General features: G+C 31.1%; 1 protein-coding gene across 1 annotated transcript; it reads right to left on the bottom strand.

The window, feature by feature from the left end:
• Nucleotides 1–11,327: 11,327 nt before the first annotated feature.
• Nucleotides 11,328–15,557, bottom strand: LOC144544917 (disease resistance protein RPP13-like). Its single transcript, XM_078293471.1, has 4 exons — nucleotides 15,442–15,557; nucleotides 14,225–14,858; nucleotides 13,199–13,951; nucleotides 11,328–12,741 (listed from the first exon to the last, which is right to left on the bottom strand). The coding sequence occupies exons 2-4, from the start codon at nucleotides 14,842–14,844 to the stop codon at nucleotides 11,571–11,573; spliced, it is 2,544 nt and encodes an 847-aa protein (XP_078149597.1). The 5' UTR covers nucleotides 14,845–14,858; nucleotides 15,442–15,557; the 3' UTR covers nucleotides 11,328–11,570.
• Between the last annotated feature and the right edge of the window lie 981 nt (nucleotides 15,558–16,538).

Below are 16,538 nucleotides of genomic sequence, written 5' to 3' on the forward strand. Positions count from 1 at the left end.
CAACGGTAATTCCTTCCTGGCTCACTTGTAGTTGTAGGTCCACTGGGGCTTTTCTTCTACCGAAAATATCTTCAAAAATATGTGGTTTCGGTCCAAAAGATATTTTGCATATTGGTCCTATTTTTTATGTATTTCATTTGTCAAATGAATTATACTAATATCTTCATTTTAAATTACTTGACAATTGATATTACTAATACGAGTAAAACTAAGGTGTTATTAAGCTCACTAAGGTATACCTTGGTAAGCTTAACTCCAAAATATACTATATCAGTTTCAAACAACAAATTCAAGCAGTTAAAATCTATCTACTTCACAAGTAATTAATTTACATGCAAAGATTTTAAGTTTTTGAATTATTTTAGTATACAGTTAAGTGGTAAAAATTAGAAAGTTTATAAATTAATTTTAGTGCATTAGTTTTTTTAACATTTTTTTACTACTTAACTTTATACAAAATTAATTCTGAAAACTTTACAGGTAAATTCATTACTCGTGAAATAAATTGATTTCAACAGTTTAAAATATCTACATTTTTATTAACGGGTCTGAACTCTGAACCTGATCTAAACTTCCAAAATATTTTCATATGTTATTTTGTTATCCATTGCACGTCTCTGTACATGGGTGATTGTTATCCAATTTTTATTAATGATTTTTTTTTTTTTTGAAATTCCATGGTAGAAACTACCAGGAGAATGATTGCTAATAAATTATGGAACTCTTGATGTTAACAATTATTCTATTTTTTGGGATCTTAAGAGAATGGTTTCTATTTTTTTGAGAGGATACAGATGTTGGGAATCATAAATGCCAAACAATTAAGCCTTATTTAGAGATCAAATAATTACATCTCATTTAGGAGTCAAACACTTATACCCCGGGCAAGAAGAAATAATTCCCACCTTAACCTAAGACCGTCCTATGTCAAAGAGACCCAAAACATAATCTTTAGTGCGGAATACAATACCTGATTTCATGTCATTTGCCATAGAATATCAAACCCTAGGTTGGAGAAGCAACCGTCTCCGTGAGCGCGAGACAAGACTCTAGCAAGCTATTTCTTTCTCGCCCTTTTGATTGAATTTTAGATTAGGTCTTCCAAAGCAACAAGATCGCCATTGAGAAATCATTTCCAATTTTGTAATGTATTTCTCCTCTCAATACTTTGACGGTGGAAGAAAGAAGAAGGCTCTCAGAATTGTCTAAGAATAACCTCTTCTTAGAATTCTGAGTTGAGTTGGTTATCTTGTGCCTTGGGGACCCATCTATATATTATACACTTCTGACGACACGAGTGCGTCCACACTCAGGTCCAGTGCGGGTGAGCCACCCGCACTTAACTCCGAAAATAGTCTGTATTCTGAGTGCCTCGAAGATAGGTTGTAAGGATCTAAAAAGCAAAGAATTTGAACCCTAACATTGCCCATAGTAACGATGTCGTTGAAGTTTCCACCTTCCTCATTTACATATTGAATAGAAATCGTCATTTTCTGATGTTCGGAAACAAGACTACAAGCTAGCTTAATTAAATGTAGAACACATATTCAAGTTTTTTTTTTTTTTTTTGAGGGTAAAATGGCAACGTGCCATTTTACGTTTTTTCATTGATAACTGATAAGAAAGAACACATATTCAAGTTGAGTTGTATTTATATTGTAGCATTATATTACCATAAACATTAGGTCAGTCAATATATAACTAAGTCAATGTCGAAGCGGGCATCACACATCATTTCTGTAATGTTAAATTAATTTACTCTAAATTAATCATACAAACAATTTCTACTGATGAAGGATTGGACAGATCTTATCGAGACTGACCACCAAATTATTATAAATTTAAAGGACCCAGAGTCAAAAAAATTTAATGTGCAGCGGAAAAAAGCAGATCCGTACCAATACTGTTTATAGAGGTTTACAGCCCTGATTTTTATTTTTACCCAATTAAAAAATTATTTTAATAATAATAACCAAGGTTTATAAAAAATTATAAAAATACCCAACCCGTGGAATTTTTCCACGGGTTGAAATCTGAATTCCCACCATGGAAAAATTCCACGGGCCAAACCCCTTTTTTTTTTTTTTTTTTTTTTTTAAAAAAAACAGAAATTTGTATTTATTTTTTATTTTTTGTATTGAAATATTAGAAATATTGGACATATTTCTTTGAAAATAGATGGAATGCAATATAATTTGATTTATTAGAAAGACTGTAACAAATAACCCGGATCAATATTTTTCAGTTCGGATTTTTCGCGGCTGTAAGAAAAATTAATATATTTCTTTATGTGTTATTGGAAAAAAATAAAAATGCTTAGATTCCGAGTTATTGATCCCGGTTCAAAAGTCACTTCTATGTAATATAGAAAATATTATGATCTTTCTAGTACATTTAATTTATTAAAAGTTTTATCTATTTTGAGAATTATTTTTGAATAATAATCATTAAATAAATTAAAGTTTTTATTTTTTTTTTCAAAATAGATATAACTTTTAATAAATTAAATGTACTAGAAAGATCATAATATTTTCTATATTACATAGAAGTGACTTTTGAACCGGGATCAATAACTCGGAATCTAAGCATTTTTATTTTTTTTCCAATAACACATAAAGAAATATATTAATTTTTCTTACAGCCGCGAAAAATCCGAACTGAAAAATATTGATCCGGGTTATTTGTTGCAGTCTTTCTAATAAATCAAATTATATTGCATTCCATTTATTTTCAAAGAAATATATCCAATATTTCTAATATTTCAATACAAAAAATAAAAAATAAATACAAATTTCTGTTTTTTTAAAAAAAAAAAAAAAAAAAGGGTTTGGCCCGTGGAATTTTTCCACGGTGGGAATTTAGATTTCAACCCGTGGAAAAATTCCACGGGTTGGGTATTTTTATAATTTTTTATAAACCTTGGTTATTATTATTAAAATAATTTTTTAATTGGGTAAAAATAAAAATCAGGGGGTTTACAGAAATATAGTATTCAAAGGAACGGTTTATAGTATTCAAAGAAACAATTCATAGAGGTTTAATTACAGAATTAAAAATAGACGGTTTATAGAGTTGAAAATGATCCTTATTAGTTGATAGTTTTAAAAAGTTATTAGACTTGGTCATAGTCAAAGTTCTAGAAGTGGTCCAAGTAGTTCCAACCAAAGCGGTTAGACTAGGGGTTTGATCGTTGGTCCCAGTTAAAACGGTTAGACTAGCAGTAAGATCAATTCTTATACAACTAGGAATTGTTTATTGAGCAGAAACTGCCAATTATATCACTATAGTCAATTATAAAACTAGGAAGTTTCTTGAGCAGAGATACCTTATCCAATCATGTCCACTAATGTTCTATCCAATCTTACGAGAAATACTCCTATTTCATAAGTGGATTCGTGTCCACTTATGTTCTATCCGATCTTCCTCATACAAGAAAATACTATTTTTTTTTCTTGCACAAAATTTTAAAAAAGAAGCTAGCTTGCATTTGACCCAAATTAATCTGTGTGTAATGAAGCTATGTTTTTAGCAATACAACTATACAAGCAGCTAATTGTAGATTAGGAAATAATAATTAGCCTATATAAGCATATGTAATCAATGTAAACAATATATTCAAACAACAGCACTACGCCTAGGGCTGCTAATGATTAAGATTCGGCTCAAACTCAACTCGGCTCGTCAATTGTAGTATAATGATTCGGCTCTTAACTCGGCTCATAAAAGAAAAAGCTCGACTTGGCTCACGAGCCGACTCATATTTTTAATAGATGTATATCTTCATTTGCTATGAGGCCTACCTTCATGTTGATGTTTAATTAATTTACATGTAGAGACGAATTTTTTCAAATTTGTAATACATGTATCTCTTCATTTGCCATGAGGACTACCTTCAAATTTTTTCAGATTTCAAATTTTTTAGATATCAAATTTTTTTCAGATTTCAAAATTTTCATATTTCAAAATTTTTCAGATTTCAAATTTTTTTTCAGATTTCAAATTTTTTCAGATCTCAAAATTTTTCAGATTTCAAATTTTTTCATATTTCAATTTTTTCAGATTTCAAAATTTTTCAGATTTCAAATTTTTTTCATATTTCAAATTTCAAATTTTTTCAAATTTCAAATTTTTTAGATTTCAAATTTTTTTTAGATTTCAAAATTTTCAGATTTGAAAATTTTTCAGATTTCAAATTTTTTTCAGATTTCAAATTTTTTCAGATTTCAAATTTTTTTCAGATTTCAAATTTTTTTTCAGATTTCAAATTTTTTCAGATTTCAAAATTTTCAGATTTCAAACTTTTCATATTTCAAATTTTTTCAGATTTCAAATTTCAAATTTTTTCTTTTTCAAATTTCAAAGTTTTCAACATGTAATATGAGCCGGCATTTTGAAATTATTTTTAAAAAATGATATTTTTTTCAAATTTCTTTAGATCATTTTTTTTTAAAATAATCAAAGTTTTTCAACATGTAATTTAAAGTCATAAGAATATCTCTATCCCACTTCAATTATTTTTTTAAAATAATTAAATGATCATTTTTTTAACATGTAATATGAGCCGGCTCACGAGCTGACTCGCGAGTCGAGCCGAGTCGAGCCGAGTCGAGCCAAGTGTTTACATGAGTCGAGCCGAGCTATTTTCTTTCAAAAGTGAGCCGAGTCGAGTTAGGACATTTTTTAGTTTCAAGTCCGATTCATTATGAAATACTGAGCCGCTCAACTCCTTGATTCGCGAGCAAGCTCGACTCATTAGCAGCCCTAACTACGCCTTCTTTTCACTTGGGCCTTTTTGCTTCAAGACTATTATTGGGCCGTTATTGGGCATTTTGACCCAGTAATAGCACTTTTGCATTTTTTTTCCACAAAAAGTTTATCATAAATATGATATTACCGTTCTACCCTTGTTATTTCTTCCTCTGTTACACACCAACTGCTCGACAGATTGCTCCAGAGAGAGAAAGAGAAAGAGAAATGCAATCCCTTCTAAGACTACTAAACACCATAAACAAGAATCAACATAGCAAGAAATGGAGGATCTTTTCTCGCTTCATGCACCACTCTTCCACGCTCACTGTTGCAATCAGAAACCTCCACCTCCGTCAGTACATGGATTGGGACACAACATGCTGACGTCCATGCTGGAGAGGCTGCCACTTGGCGATTCTTTCATGGATGGATGCGAGATGGATTTGCGGTGGATTGCGATAGCATTTTTCAAAATAGATCAAACGAATGAGTTCAATTCAATCTTGTCAGTTTATTTCTGGTTCGGGATCATAGAAAAAGCAATGGAGATGGATGCAAATGGGTGCAAACCAAATGCAATTACTTACCGTCATTTGACACGTACCGGGTTATCTGAAAGCAGGTCGGGTTACAGATGCAATAAAAACACTGGGTTATCTCGTTGACCAAAAGAGCTTAATTAGAGAGCAATTAATTGTTATTGAAATGTTAAGTGAATTGGGTAAATTGGAGAATGCGGAGTTTGTTCTTACAAAATTAAAGCGATCAAAATATAGTCGGCATGCAATTGTGTATAATGCCCTATTGAAATTAAGTTTAGGTTAAAGCACGAAAAGGATGTCAACTTTTGGAATTAATTGAATTAGACAATAATATAATTGCATACCTTACTGTTTTGAGATTCGTGCCAGAATAATATCGATGACTCATATCTCGTTCTACCCAGTAAGGTATTGCACTGGATCTGAATCCCAAATTATTTTTATAAAATTCTTACTATTTTGGGCCTCAAATTTTGTCCACTTTTTACAAAAGTTATCCTTCTCTACAAGGACTTCCATGTGACTTTTGCATAATATACGAACAATTTCTGTAATGTTTTTGGAATATTTTTGTTTTTATTGATAATTTAAATTATTTCTTTTCTTGCCATTTGGAAGAGGGAACATACTGAAGATTAAATAAAACACACAAATTTGTAATATATAGCCTTGTAATATTTATGTGTGTGATGAACTATATCAATGAGATATTTCCACTTCAAATTCTACTCAATGTATAATACAACATGATTTCGTTTAAAATTGAAAGGGAACATACTGAAGATTAAATAAAACACTCAAATTTGTAATATATAGCCTTGTAATATTTATGTGTGTGATGAACTATATCAATGAGATATTTCCACTTCAAATTCTACTCAATGTATAATACAACATGATTTCGTTTAAAATTGAATCTCTTAACCTACTTTTTAGAGAAAAAAAAGAGAGATGATATTCTTGTCTTATTCAATTGGGGAAGCTGATCCGGATACTAAAAGAAGATACAAGAATTATAAATGTATTAATTAATACAAAAAATAAACAAAGGTACAGGTAAATGTAAATGTAAATGTAATGATCTGGTAACAGTGAGTTGTTGATTTTTAGAGGTAAATAGAGAAGAGATAAAGAGAATGATTTATGGTAAAAATACAAAAAACGAAATTTTGTATTGATCTCTATCTCTTTACCCGTTTTTTTTTAAGTACCACCCCAATAAATCGGAATTAAATAAATACAACGGATTTCATAAATTTAAGATTCCGCCACGTTTGCGAAATGAATTTGCGCACCGACCCGTTCCCTAACCCATTCACAAAACTATTATGCGAACGAATCCGTTCCCGACTGACCCGCTTCAGAGACCCGTTCTCAAAATGAATTTGCGGACAGATCCGTTCACAAAATGGTTATGCGCACCGACCCGTTCGCACGATGGATATGCGGATCGACCCATTCCCGATAATTTCTGTTTTTTAAATTCTGTTTTTTAATTTCTTTTTTTGATTTCTGTTTTTTGAATTCTGTTTTCTAAATTCTGTTTTTTATCTTCTATTTTTTAAATTCTGCTTTTTAATTACTGTTTTTTAGTTTCTGTTTTTTAAATTCTGTTTTTTAGTTTTTATTTCTGTTTTTTAAATTCTGTTTTTTAATTTCTGTTTTCAATTTCTGTTTTTTAAATTCTGTTTTTTAATTTCTGTTTTTTATTTCTATTTTTAAATTCTGTTTTTTAAATTCTGTCTTTAATTTCTGTTTTTTAGTTTTTTTTTAAATTCTGTTTTTTAATTTCTGTTTTTATTTCTATTTTTTAATTTCTATTTTTAATTTCTGTTATTTAAATTCTGTTTTTTAATTTCTGTTTTTAATTTCTGTTTTTTAAATTCTGTTTTTTAAATTCTGTTTTTTAATTTCTTTTTTTAATTTCTGTTTTTTAAATTATGTTTTTTAAATTATGTTTTTAATTTCTGTTTTTTAAATTCTGTTTTTTAATTTATGTTTTTAATTTATGTTTTTTAAATTCTGATTTTTAAATTTTGTTTTTTAATTTAGGTTTTTTAATTTATGTTTTTTAATTTATGTTTTTTAGATTTATTTTTGAAAATGTTAGATTTATTTTTAAATAGATTAGATTTATTTTTGAAAATATGTTAAGTAATTTAAATGAATACCACCCGAATTAGATTTAGTAATTCGGGTGTTAGATTTAGTAATTGGGGTGTTAGATTTAGTAATTCGGGTCGTATTCATTTAAATTACTTAACATATTTTCAAAAATAAATCTAATCTATTTAAAAATAAATCTAACATTTTCAAAAATAAATCTAACCTATTTAAAAAGAAATCTAACATTTACAAAAATAAATCTAAAAAACATAAATTAAAGAACAGAATTTAAAAAATAGAATTTAAAAAACAGAATTTAAGAAAAGAAATTAGAAAACAGAATTTAAAAAATAGAAATTAAAATCAGAATTTTAAAAACAGAATTTAAAAAACAGAAATTAAAAACAGAAATTAAAAAACAAAATTTAAAAAACAAAATTTAAAAAACAGAAATTAAAAACAAAAATAAAAAAAAACAGAATTTAAAAAACAGAAATTAAAAACAGAAATTAAAAAATAGAATTTAAAAAACAGAAATTAAAACAGAAATTAAAAAAAAGAATTTAAAAAACCGAAACTAAAAAACAGAAATTAAAAAACAGAATTTAAAAAACAGAAATTAAAAAACAGAAATTAAAAGACAGAAATTAAAAAACAGAATTTAAAAAATAGAATTTAAAAGAAAGAAATTAAAAACAGAAATTAAAAAACACAATTTAAATAACAAAAATTATCGGGAACGGGTCGGTCCGCATATCCATCGTGCGAACGGGTCGGTGCACATAACCATTTTGTGAACGGATCCATCCACAAATTCATTTTGAGAACGGGTCGCTGGAGCGGGTCAGTCGGGAATGGGTCGGTTCGCAGAATAGTTTTGTGAACGGGTCAGAAAACGGGTCAGTCGGGAACGGATCGGTGCGCAAATTTATTTCGCGAACGTGGTGGAATCTTAAATTTATGAAATCCGGTGATATTTATTTAATTCCGATTTATTAGGGTGGTACTTTAAAAAAACGGTCTCTTTACAAGCTTTAAGGTCTATTTATATTACAAAGCCTAACGGCTAGTTTTTTGTACTATTGGTACTGTGCCTAGTTATTGAACAGTTGACATCTACTGTTGCTTTGTCATAAATAAACTAAAGGCCCTATGATATACTTAATTTAATCTCTCGATCAATGATGGATGACTGAGATTGATCATTCAATTGGTACATCTTGACCCCTCGTTTTTTGAGTGCTGATATTTTTAGAATATCAATAAATCAATTCTACTCCTTTCACACATGCATTTCAATTAAATTGAATTGAGTATAAACTAAACATAATAAGATAAAATAGCGCCGAGTACAAGAAGTTTATTGGATCGATTTTAAAACTATTTAATGATATATGTAATATGTTTATATCAAGAGTAATGAAAATTCTTACTTGGGCTCTTTTGCTTTGAAACTATTATTGGACTGTTATTGGGCTTTTATAAAATATTGTATTACCATTCTAACCTTGCTCTTTCTTCATTCCTTCCGGACCTCTACGTACGTTCCTTATTATATTACCGTTCTACCCTTACTTTTCACAATTTTATGCTAAGTAACAGCTTTGGTTGATAGATAACTTTTTTTTTAGCAAATTGAAAAACTAGTTGTTTTACGCGACATAAAATGTTTGGCAGTATATAGACTCTATGTTGTTAAACCACAGGCTGTCTCGGATGAAGCTCGCCTATGGCTGCAACATTACTGATGATAGCATATCTGTTGTTTTTTCCATTTTTGTTTTATTTATTTCTATAATTTGATAGCAACTATTTCTATAAAATGTCTTATGTTTTTCATGTTTCATTATTTTTCAAATTATCTATCTCTGTTTTCAAAATTCAAATAATTGATTTGAACTACTCAACATATTCTCCATATTAAAATATGCTTGGAGTCCAAATTTTATCTTTTTATTTGCAAAAATTTATTATTTTTAGATAAGTACAAAACCGTAAAAAATTAATATTAAATGCCAAAAACCGTGGACCATAAAAAATCAGTGATTTTAAAAAAAATCTAAAAAAATAGTAAAATGTTTCTAATCGACATTTTGAATATGGAGATTAACTTGAACGGTTCGGATCGACGTTTTGAATTTTGAAATTAAAAATATAGACATAAAGTAAAAATACTCGCCTTACTTCGTGATGTACCGTAGCCCAACTCTTAGTTGATTATGTTGAGTCACCGATTAATAATTATGTATGGCTTCTCTTTTCCTTATATATTTTTAATTAATTTTAAATGTATACAGATGCAGTTTGCTTTGTGATATATATGACATGCACTGAGATATTCATTAATATTATCCTGTCAAGTGTCAATTCAAATTTAGAAAATTCAAATACAATTTGCCCATATTTGATTTGAAATTTTGTTAGTATAATGTTGGTTTGATGAGTACATCCAAATTACATCCAAAAAAATAGATATTTCTGAAGTAATTAATAGTGGACCGGTTCTAGTAATTAATAGTGGACCAGTTCTATCCAAAAGGAAAAATAATGGTGCACCCCTTTCACTTGAAAGTCAAAAATATGGAGACATGATTTGACTCATGAGTGTCAACTGTCAATGCACATGAGCCCAAAATTCCACGCGTGCTCACAATTAACTCAAAACGTGTCCTTTTTTTATACCGACAATATCGTGAAGGAAAATGTGTGGTTCAAAAGAGATTTTGCGACATTTGCACATTTGTCCTGAAATTATTTTTTATTTATTTCATTCGTTAAATGAATTGTACTAATATCTTCGTTTTAAACTAATTGACAAATGACAATTCCATAATTATTAATTCTGTAAACACGTGTCCACAATAATACCTAAAGGTATACATTTAATTAGTACTATATATAGAGGTGAAGTTAGACTTTCAAATTTAAAGATTAAAAACAAATATAAAAGTCAATCAACTACAATTTTTCTACGGAAAATATCAATTTTAAAGTATCATAGGATTTTACTATAAAATTTATAAAAAAACATACAAAAAACAAAAAAGAAAAAAGAAAATGAAGTTCGATTACTCTCATTATTTATGTTTTACTCTGCCTCTGACTATACATAAAAATATTTTCTTTTTATTTAATTTTTTTAATGAACGTTCATAAGTACATCAAAAACCAACACTTTCTAACTTATTTTGCATGAAAACAATAATATAGGGATAAGTTGATCATTACAAATAAAAACATATATATAATTTGTACTAAATCTTCTTTCTTAATTCTATTTTGCCGAACAAATATTTCTTACTTTTAATCCTTCAGGCATTAAGAAGGGGCCGTAGTACTAGAAAGAAGTGTAAGAAAGTTACAGGTCTTTGAAGGATATGTGAGGCTCTATCTCATCTAGGTCCATTTTTCAGGGGCCTTCTACTTCTGTAAGTAGCTAGATACTAGGCATTAATTCTTCGTACTCAACTGAATTAAATAAACCAAACAATTTTAACTATTGTGTCTATTATAAATTAATTCAGTTAAATCAAATAAAACTAACCATTACAATATCCTTATTTCAGCTTGCTGCTAGTTGAATCGCGCAAATGCCACAATAATGCTCATTTGTAGAACAAAAAGGTAGATCATAGTACAACTTCTCGTGTCCATAAAGTTCATTTATTTAAGCGTCTACTTGTATTATATAAACAAAATGTATATATGATAATCACAATCATAAGCTCTTCGTAAAAGAAGGTAGATAATGTTAGATCATATACATATGTAATAGGGTTTAGGGTTCACTAAATGCTTTAATTCGATCGGTTCAGTATAATCCATTCTGAACAGTTCTAAACTGAACCAAATAAAAAAAATCTGAACTAAATCGAAACACGAACCAAATTGGTCCAATTAAACTGAAATACTGAACCATTTAGTCCAAACTTTTTTGGTTCAGTTTAAAACCAAATAAATCGAACCCAATGAACAGCTCAAGGAATCAAATCTGAAAAATTCAAAAGTGTACAATTAACATAAGATAAAAAATAAAAAAAATAATAAAAAGAGAAAACGATGCATTTCATATAAGGAAGCATATTACAAATAATACATAGACCTTTCTCCCCGAACAATAATTAAACAAAAAAAGTTAGTGCTCACTGATAGATATTACTAAAAAAATTAAAATTAACGGCCGGTACAGCAGTCAGGAGGCAGGTGAATCTCTATATGTTTACTTACTTCGATGTAAGCTAGTTTTGGCATGACCCCCTGTGCAACAGTCAATTCCTTCACTTGAGGACAAAATAGTTCCAAGTGTTGTAGCACTGGGAATCCTTCTGAACATATTATTGGACCCGAGTAAAAGTCACTAAATACATCAGATAGACAAAGTTTTTTTAGGCTCTTCAACATTCCAAGTTCTGGCATTGGATCTTGCCCAAGTTCAGAATACACAAGTGACAATTTAATAAGGTGTGGTGGAAACAAGTTAGCTTGTAAGGTGACATTATAAGACCACTTTCCACCCAAGTGCAAGGATCGTAAATTCTCATAATTTGGGAGTGCTTTTGGGTAAACAATCTCCATTGGGAGATTACCAGAGTTGATCTTTAGCGAGACCAAAGAATGTAGTGTTTCAAGTAAATTGTTCATTAGAACCCAATCCTCAACCTCATAAACACCTAATTTACGCAAGTTGTTTAAAAGGGGCAACTTCCTAGCCCATGCTCTATGAGGCTTTACCCATTGTAGGGTCTGGAGATTGCTCACTGCATGTGTTGATATTGGCCCAATGAAATAGCCTTGACGACACCGTACATGCCTCAATGTAGCAATTCTCCATAAGGCATCAACATTAGCATCTCCATCATTAATGTATGCTATATTAAGGGTTTCAAGATGCTTCATACAATGAAAGGGTAATGAGGAGACTTGAATTCCACTGTTTCGAATTCCTAAGTATTTTAGGTGAACCAACTCATGTGATGATTTTAATATATATTCCGTACCAAGCCAACTAGTAAGACCCACACCCACAAGTTCTAGAACTTTAAGTAGCCTAAAATTAGAGCACTGTAAGCTCACATTATGCATTTCAAACACAAAAAGAAGCAAAGAACGTGTATTTGCACCTAAATAATTCATGAATCGCATATTCATGATGTCTTGGTTTTGAATCGATGCACGTCGGATTCTTCTGTTGGGTTTGTTGACATCTGATGTTGTTGCTTGAGAGAAAATGGTAACAAAATTTTCTTTCTCAGCTTCATGAATTGCTAAGTCACGAAGAAGATCATGTACTAGGAAGTACTTGATTGAACCATTCGTTGATCGGCTTAAAACTTGAATCATACTCCTAAATTAATTTTAGTTTATATGTCAGGAAATACTGAAAGAACTACAATGATAATAAAAGAAACACATGGATCGAGTGAAATGGAGTATGAGACAAACAGAAATAAGCTAAAGTTAGTCATTATTTTTCTCAAAAAATAATTAATACTAATTAATTAGTCACTATTAATACTAATTAATAAGCCTTACTAATTAATACTCTAAACTGCAATATTAGTCATTTTTTCTCAAAAAAAAAAAAACTACCTAACAATTTCATTAATTGTAAATTTGAATTTCAGTGCATCTTAATAAGTGACTAAATTAACTGCATCTGTCAATTTGAGAACTAATGAGTCTAGTTAAGATATATAAAACAAAATTGGAGTATATATCCGCTATCAAAATTTGTGATAAAAAAGTTTGCGATAATATTGTATAGATGTCTATTAAAATAAGGAGAAAAAAAATGATATAACCTTTTATAAAGTTCTTCAAGGAAGTCCTCTGCCACTATCTCTATTGTTGGCCTACCCTTGAGTGGTATGAACCCCTCTGCTATCCACATTTGGATCAAATGTTTTGCAGCAATCATATGGTCTTCAGGAAAAGAAGCAAGATATTGAAAGCATGGCTTGAGATAATGAGGCATATCTTCATAGCTCATTGCTAAGATTTGCATGCAGTCTCTGCCATCTAAGTGCCAATTCATTGTTTGTAACACCCTTTCCCATGCAGAGTAGGATTGTTCTTTAGTTGAAAGGATACCACCTAAAATTATCAAAGCCAGAGGTAAACCCTTACATTTCTTTGATAGTGTGTCTGCAAGCTCCAGAAGATCACTAGGGCATTCTTCACCGGGTTGTTGATAAGGGAGAGCCTTTCTAAGGAAGAGATCTAGGCTTTTCCTGTTATCTAAGAAGTTGAGCTCATATGGTGCCATTTTGGATTCGGCTGATTTTGCAACATCAATAGACCTGGTAGTCATCAGAACACGACTCCCGTTCTTGACATCAGGCAATACATCTTTAAGTTGATTCCACAAGTCAACCTCCCACACATCATCTAAAATAATCAGATATCTTTTACTACTTAAAAGAAATTTGAGCTTGATGATTAAATCTTCCACATCATGGTTCTCCCATACACTGATCATTTTTCGCAACAGATCAACAAGACTGAATTGCTGTGAGATTGGCAACATTATATGATATTCGAAATCTGCCCTGGCACTGGTGAGACAAGCAAAGAAGTTACACTATTAGATAGATTTTTAGCATGATTTTTTAACACCATCATTGCAACTTCAACATTATTGATTAATTGAGTTGTTAGGACAAACTAGTAAATCTTTAAAATCGTTGTAAATAATAGTACCAATTGATCGTTGCTATACATAGCAACTTAGACTAACATGTGTTCTTATTGTTGTTGTTATTATTGTTGTATTTGTTTTTCTCATTAACTAAAACATAAATAGTTGAAAAAGAAAATTCTGCACTTGCCTTTTGTATACCATATTTGCAAGGGTTGTCTTTCTGAGACCTCCGGGACCCACTATGGTTATCACGGCCCGTCTACGTGTTTCGTAAGGATGCAACAACTTAAGAATATTCTTCTTGTCTGCCTCCAAGCCTACGACTTCAGTTTCGTCTACTTGTTGGTAAGTAGCTCTCCGAAGAGGCATGTTGATCATCTCTCCCTTGCTCTCGACTTGTAGGTCACTGATTCCATAATTGACCCTACTCTTAAAAATCTCTTCGAGTTCATTTTGAATATTGTCGAGCTCAGTGCCAAGCTTGTGGAGGAAATACACCTCCAGGGGCTTCTTGTACAGCTTCTTGAGTTTTTGCAAAAAGCTGGAATCCTTATATCCAACTTTGAGAAAGAACGTGTCGGTTGCATCCTCGATGCGATAGGCCACATCACGGAGCTCACTCAGCCAGTTCTTTACTCTCTCATCTCCTTTGGATTTTGAGTCTGCATCTCTCAGACAACACTGGATTCGGGTTAGCTCACGCTGCACCCGTTCAACTTTCTTCTCAACCCCGCCCAAGACTTGTGCTTCCTTCTCTATGGCATCGGCAAGCTTGTTTAGCACAATCCTCACAGCCACCTCAGCCATTTATCTTTGGATCACTGTTTTGAAGTGTGCATCAGTGTAATTAGAGGATATTACTATGCAGAGATGATCAAATTAAATACACTAGAAGTCCGCTGGAAAGCAAACTGATGTATAGTTCAGTTATTACTAATTATATATATTTTTTGTGAAGTACTTGTTTAATTAGTTTATTAAGATTCGTTCTCAGACAACACTGGAACACAAATATGGACCACTAGGCACTAGCTGTTCCCCACCACAGCAAAAATTGGCTCCCCTCTGGCCTATTCTGCTTCGAGCCTCCGACTTAGCCGAGTCAACTCGGATCGACCGATTTTCAAAGACATGGTTAGGATACTAAGATTTATGTGATTAAAATCTACAGATGTAATCTCCCAACAGTCAATTAATGGATAATTAGAACTATTTAAGATAATTTACAACGATACAAAGTCAGATTGAACCAAAAGAGATCAGAGGCCCATGACGGATCCTAGTTCTTCTAACTCAATTAAGCAAAGACAGAACTATAATTCGATATAATTTGTAAGTAAATATAAATTAACCGACAAATTAAATAGTTAGCAAGTTACATAGGAAAACAATTGAAGCACGTACAACTGAGTTGCAGGAAGCAAGACCAAACCAAGCAGCTTGGCGTAGATACTTGATTTCAGAGGAACTGAAGAGAATATATGGCTTCTATTTTTAAAGAATAGGTATTGCGGTCCTGTGGAAAATGGAATTTACCTCCAAAAGAGAATATATGGCGATCAGGTGGTTGGGAAATTTCTAAAGTAATTAATAGTGGACCAGTTCTATCCAAAAGGAAAAAATAATGGTGCACTCCTTTTCCTTGAAAGTCAAAAAGATGGAGATGACATGACTTGACTCATGAGTGTCAGTGCACATGGGCCAAAAATTCCACGGGTCAAACCGCGTCGACAATATCTTGAAGAAAAATGTGTGGTTCCAAAGAGATTTTCCGACATTTGCACATTGGTCCTCAAATTATTTTGTATTTATTTCATTTGTCAAATGAATTATACTAATATCTTCGTTTTAAACTACTTGACAAATGGAGATGACATGATTTGACTCATGACTGCACTGGGGCTTAAAATTCCACGGGGGCCGAAAATTTCAGTATGGGCCGAAAATTCCATTATGGTTCTATCTCATTTAGGCTCATTTTTCAGGGGCCTTCTACCTCTGCAAGTAGATACTAGGCATTAATTCTTCATACTCAAACCATAATTAAATAAACCAAACAATTTTAACTGTTGAATCGCCTGAATGCCACAACAATGCTAACCATTATTGGGCTTTTCACCTGTCAGTTTCTATTCAAATGGAGCGTGTTTTTTCTCTACAAAAATAAAGAAAACGTTGGGACAAACTATACATTCTTAATTGGACTCTTTGCTTAGAGACTATTATTGGGCCGTTATTGGACATTTGGCCCATGAACTCAAGACCTATTCCCAGCGATAACTCAATTTTTGAATTTAGATCCGGATCGTCGAATCTGATGAATCCATTTGATATTCGTGTAAAATCAGATTGGACGGTCCAGATATTAAAACAGAATTTCTGTTATCACAGGTGATATGAATTTCATATCATCTTACTTCCAGTTTATAAAATATGATTACCGTTTTACCCTTGTTCTTTCTTCGTCTGTTGAACACCAAGTGTTCGATAGATTGCTCCAC

Source organism: Carex rostrata, chromosome 27 (assembly GCF_964058835.1).
Source record: "Carex rostrata chromosome 27, lpCarRost1.2, whole genome shotgun sequence".
NCBI lineage: Eukaryota > Viridiplantae > Streptophyta > Magnoliopsida > Poales > Cyperaceae > Carex > Carex rostrata.

What these genes read in the sequence shown, in the direction of transcription:
- LOC144544917 (XM_078293471.1), bottom strand. Translation starts at nt 14,844, where the DNA reads ATGGCTGAGGTGGCTGTGAGGATTGTGCTAAACAAGCTTGCCGATGCC. An exon ending in GCAAATATGGTATACAAAAG is followed by an intron (nt 13,952 to 14,224) that starts GCAAGTGCAGAA and finishes TTGTCTCACCAG; the next exon opens with TGCCAGGGCAGATTTCGAAT. An exon ending in CTTGAAGAACTTTATAAAAG is followed by an intron (nt 12,742 to 13,198) that starts GTTATATCATTT and finishes AAATTAATTTAG; the next exon opens with GAGTATGATTCAAGTTTTAA.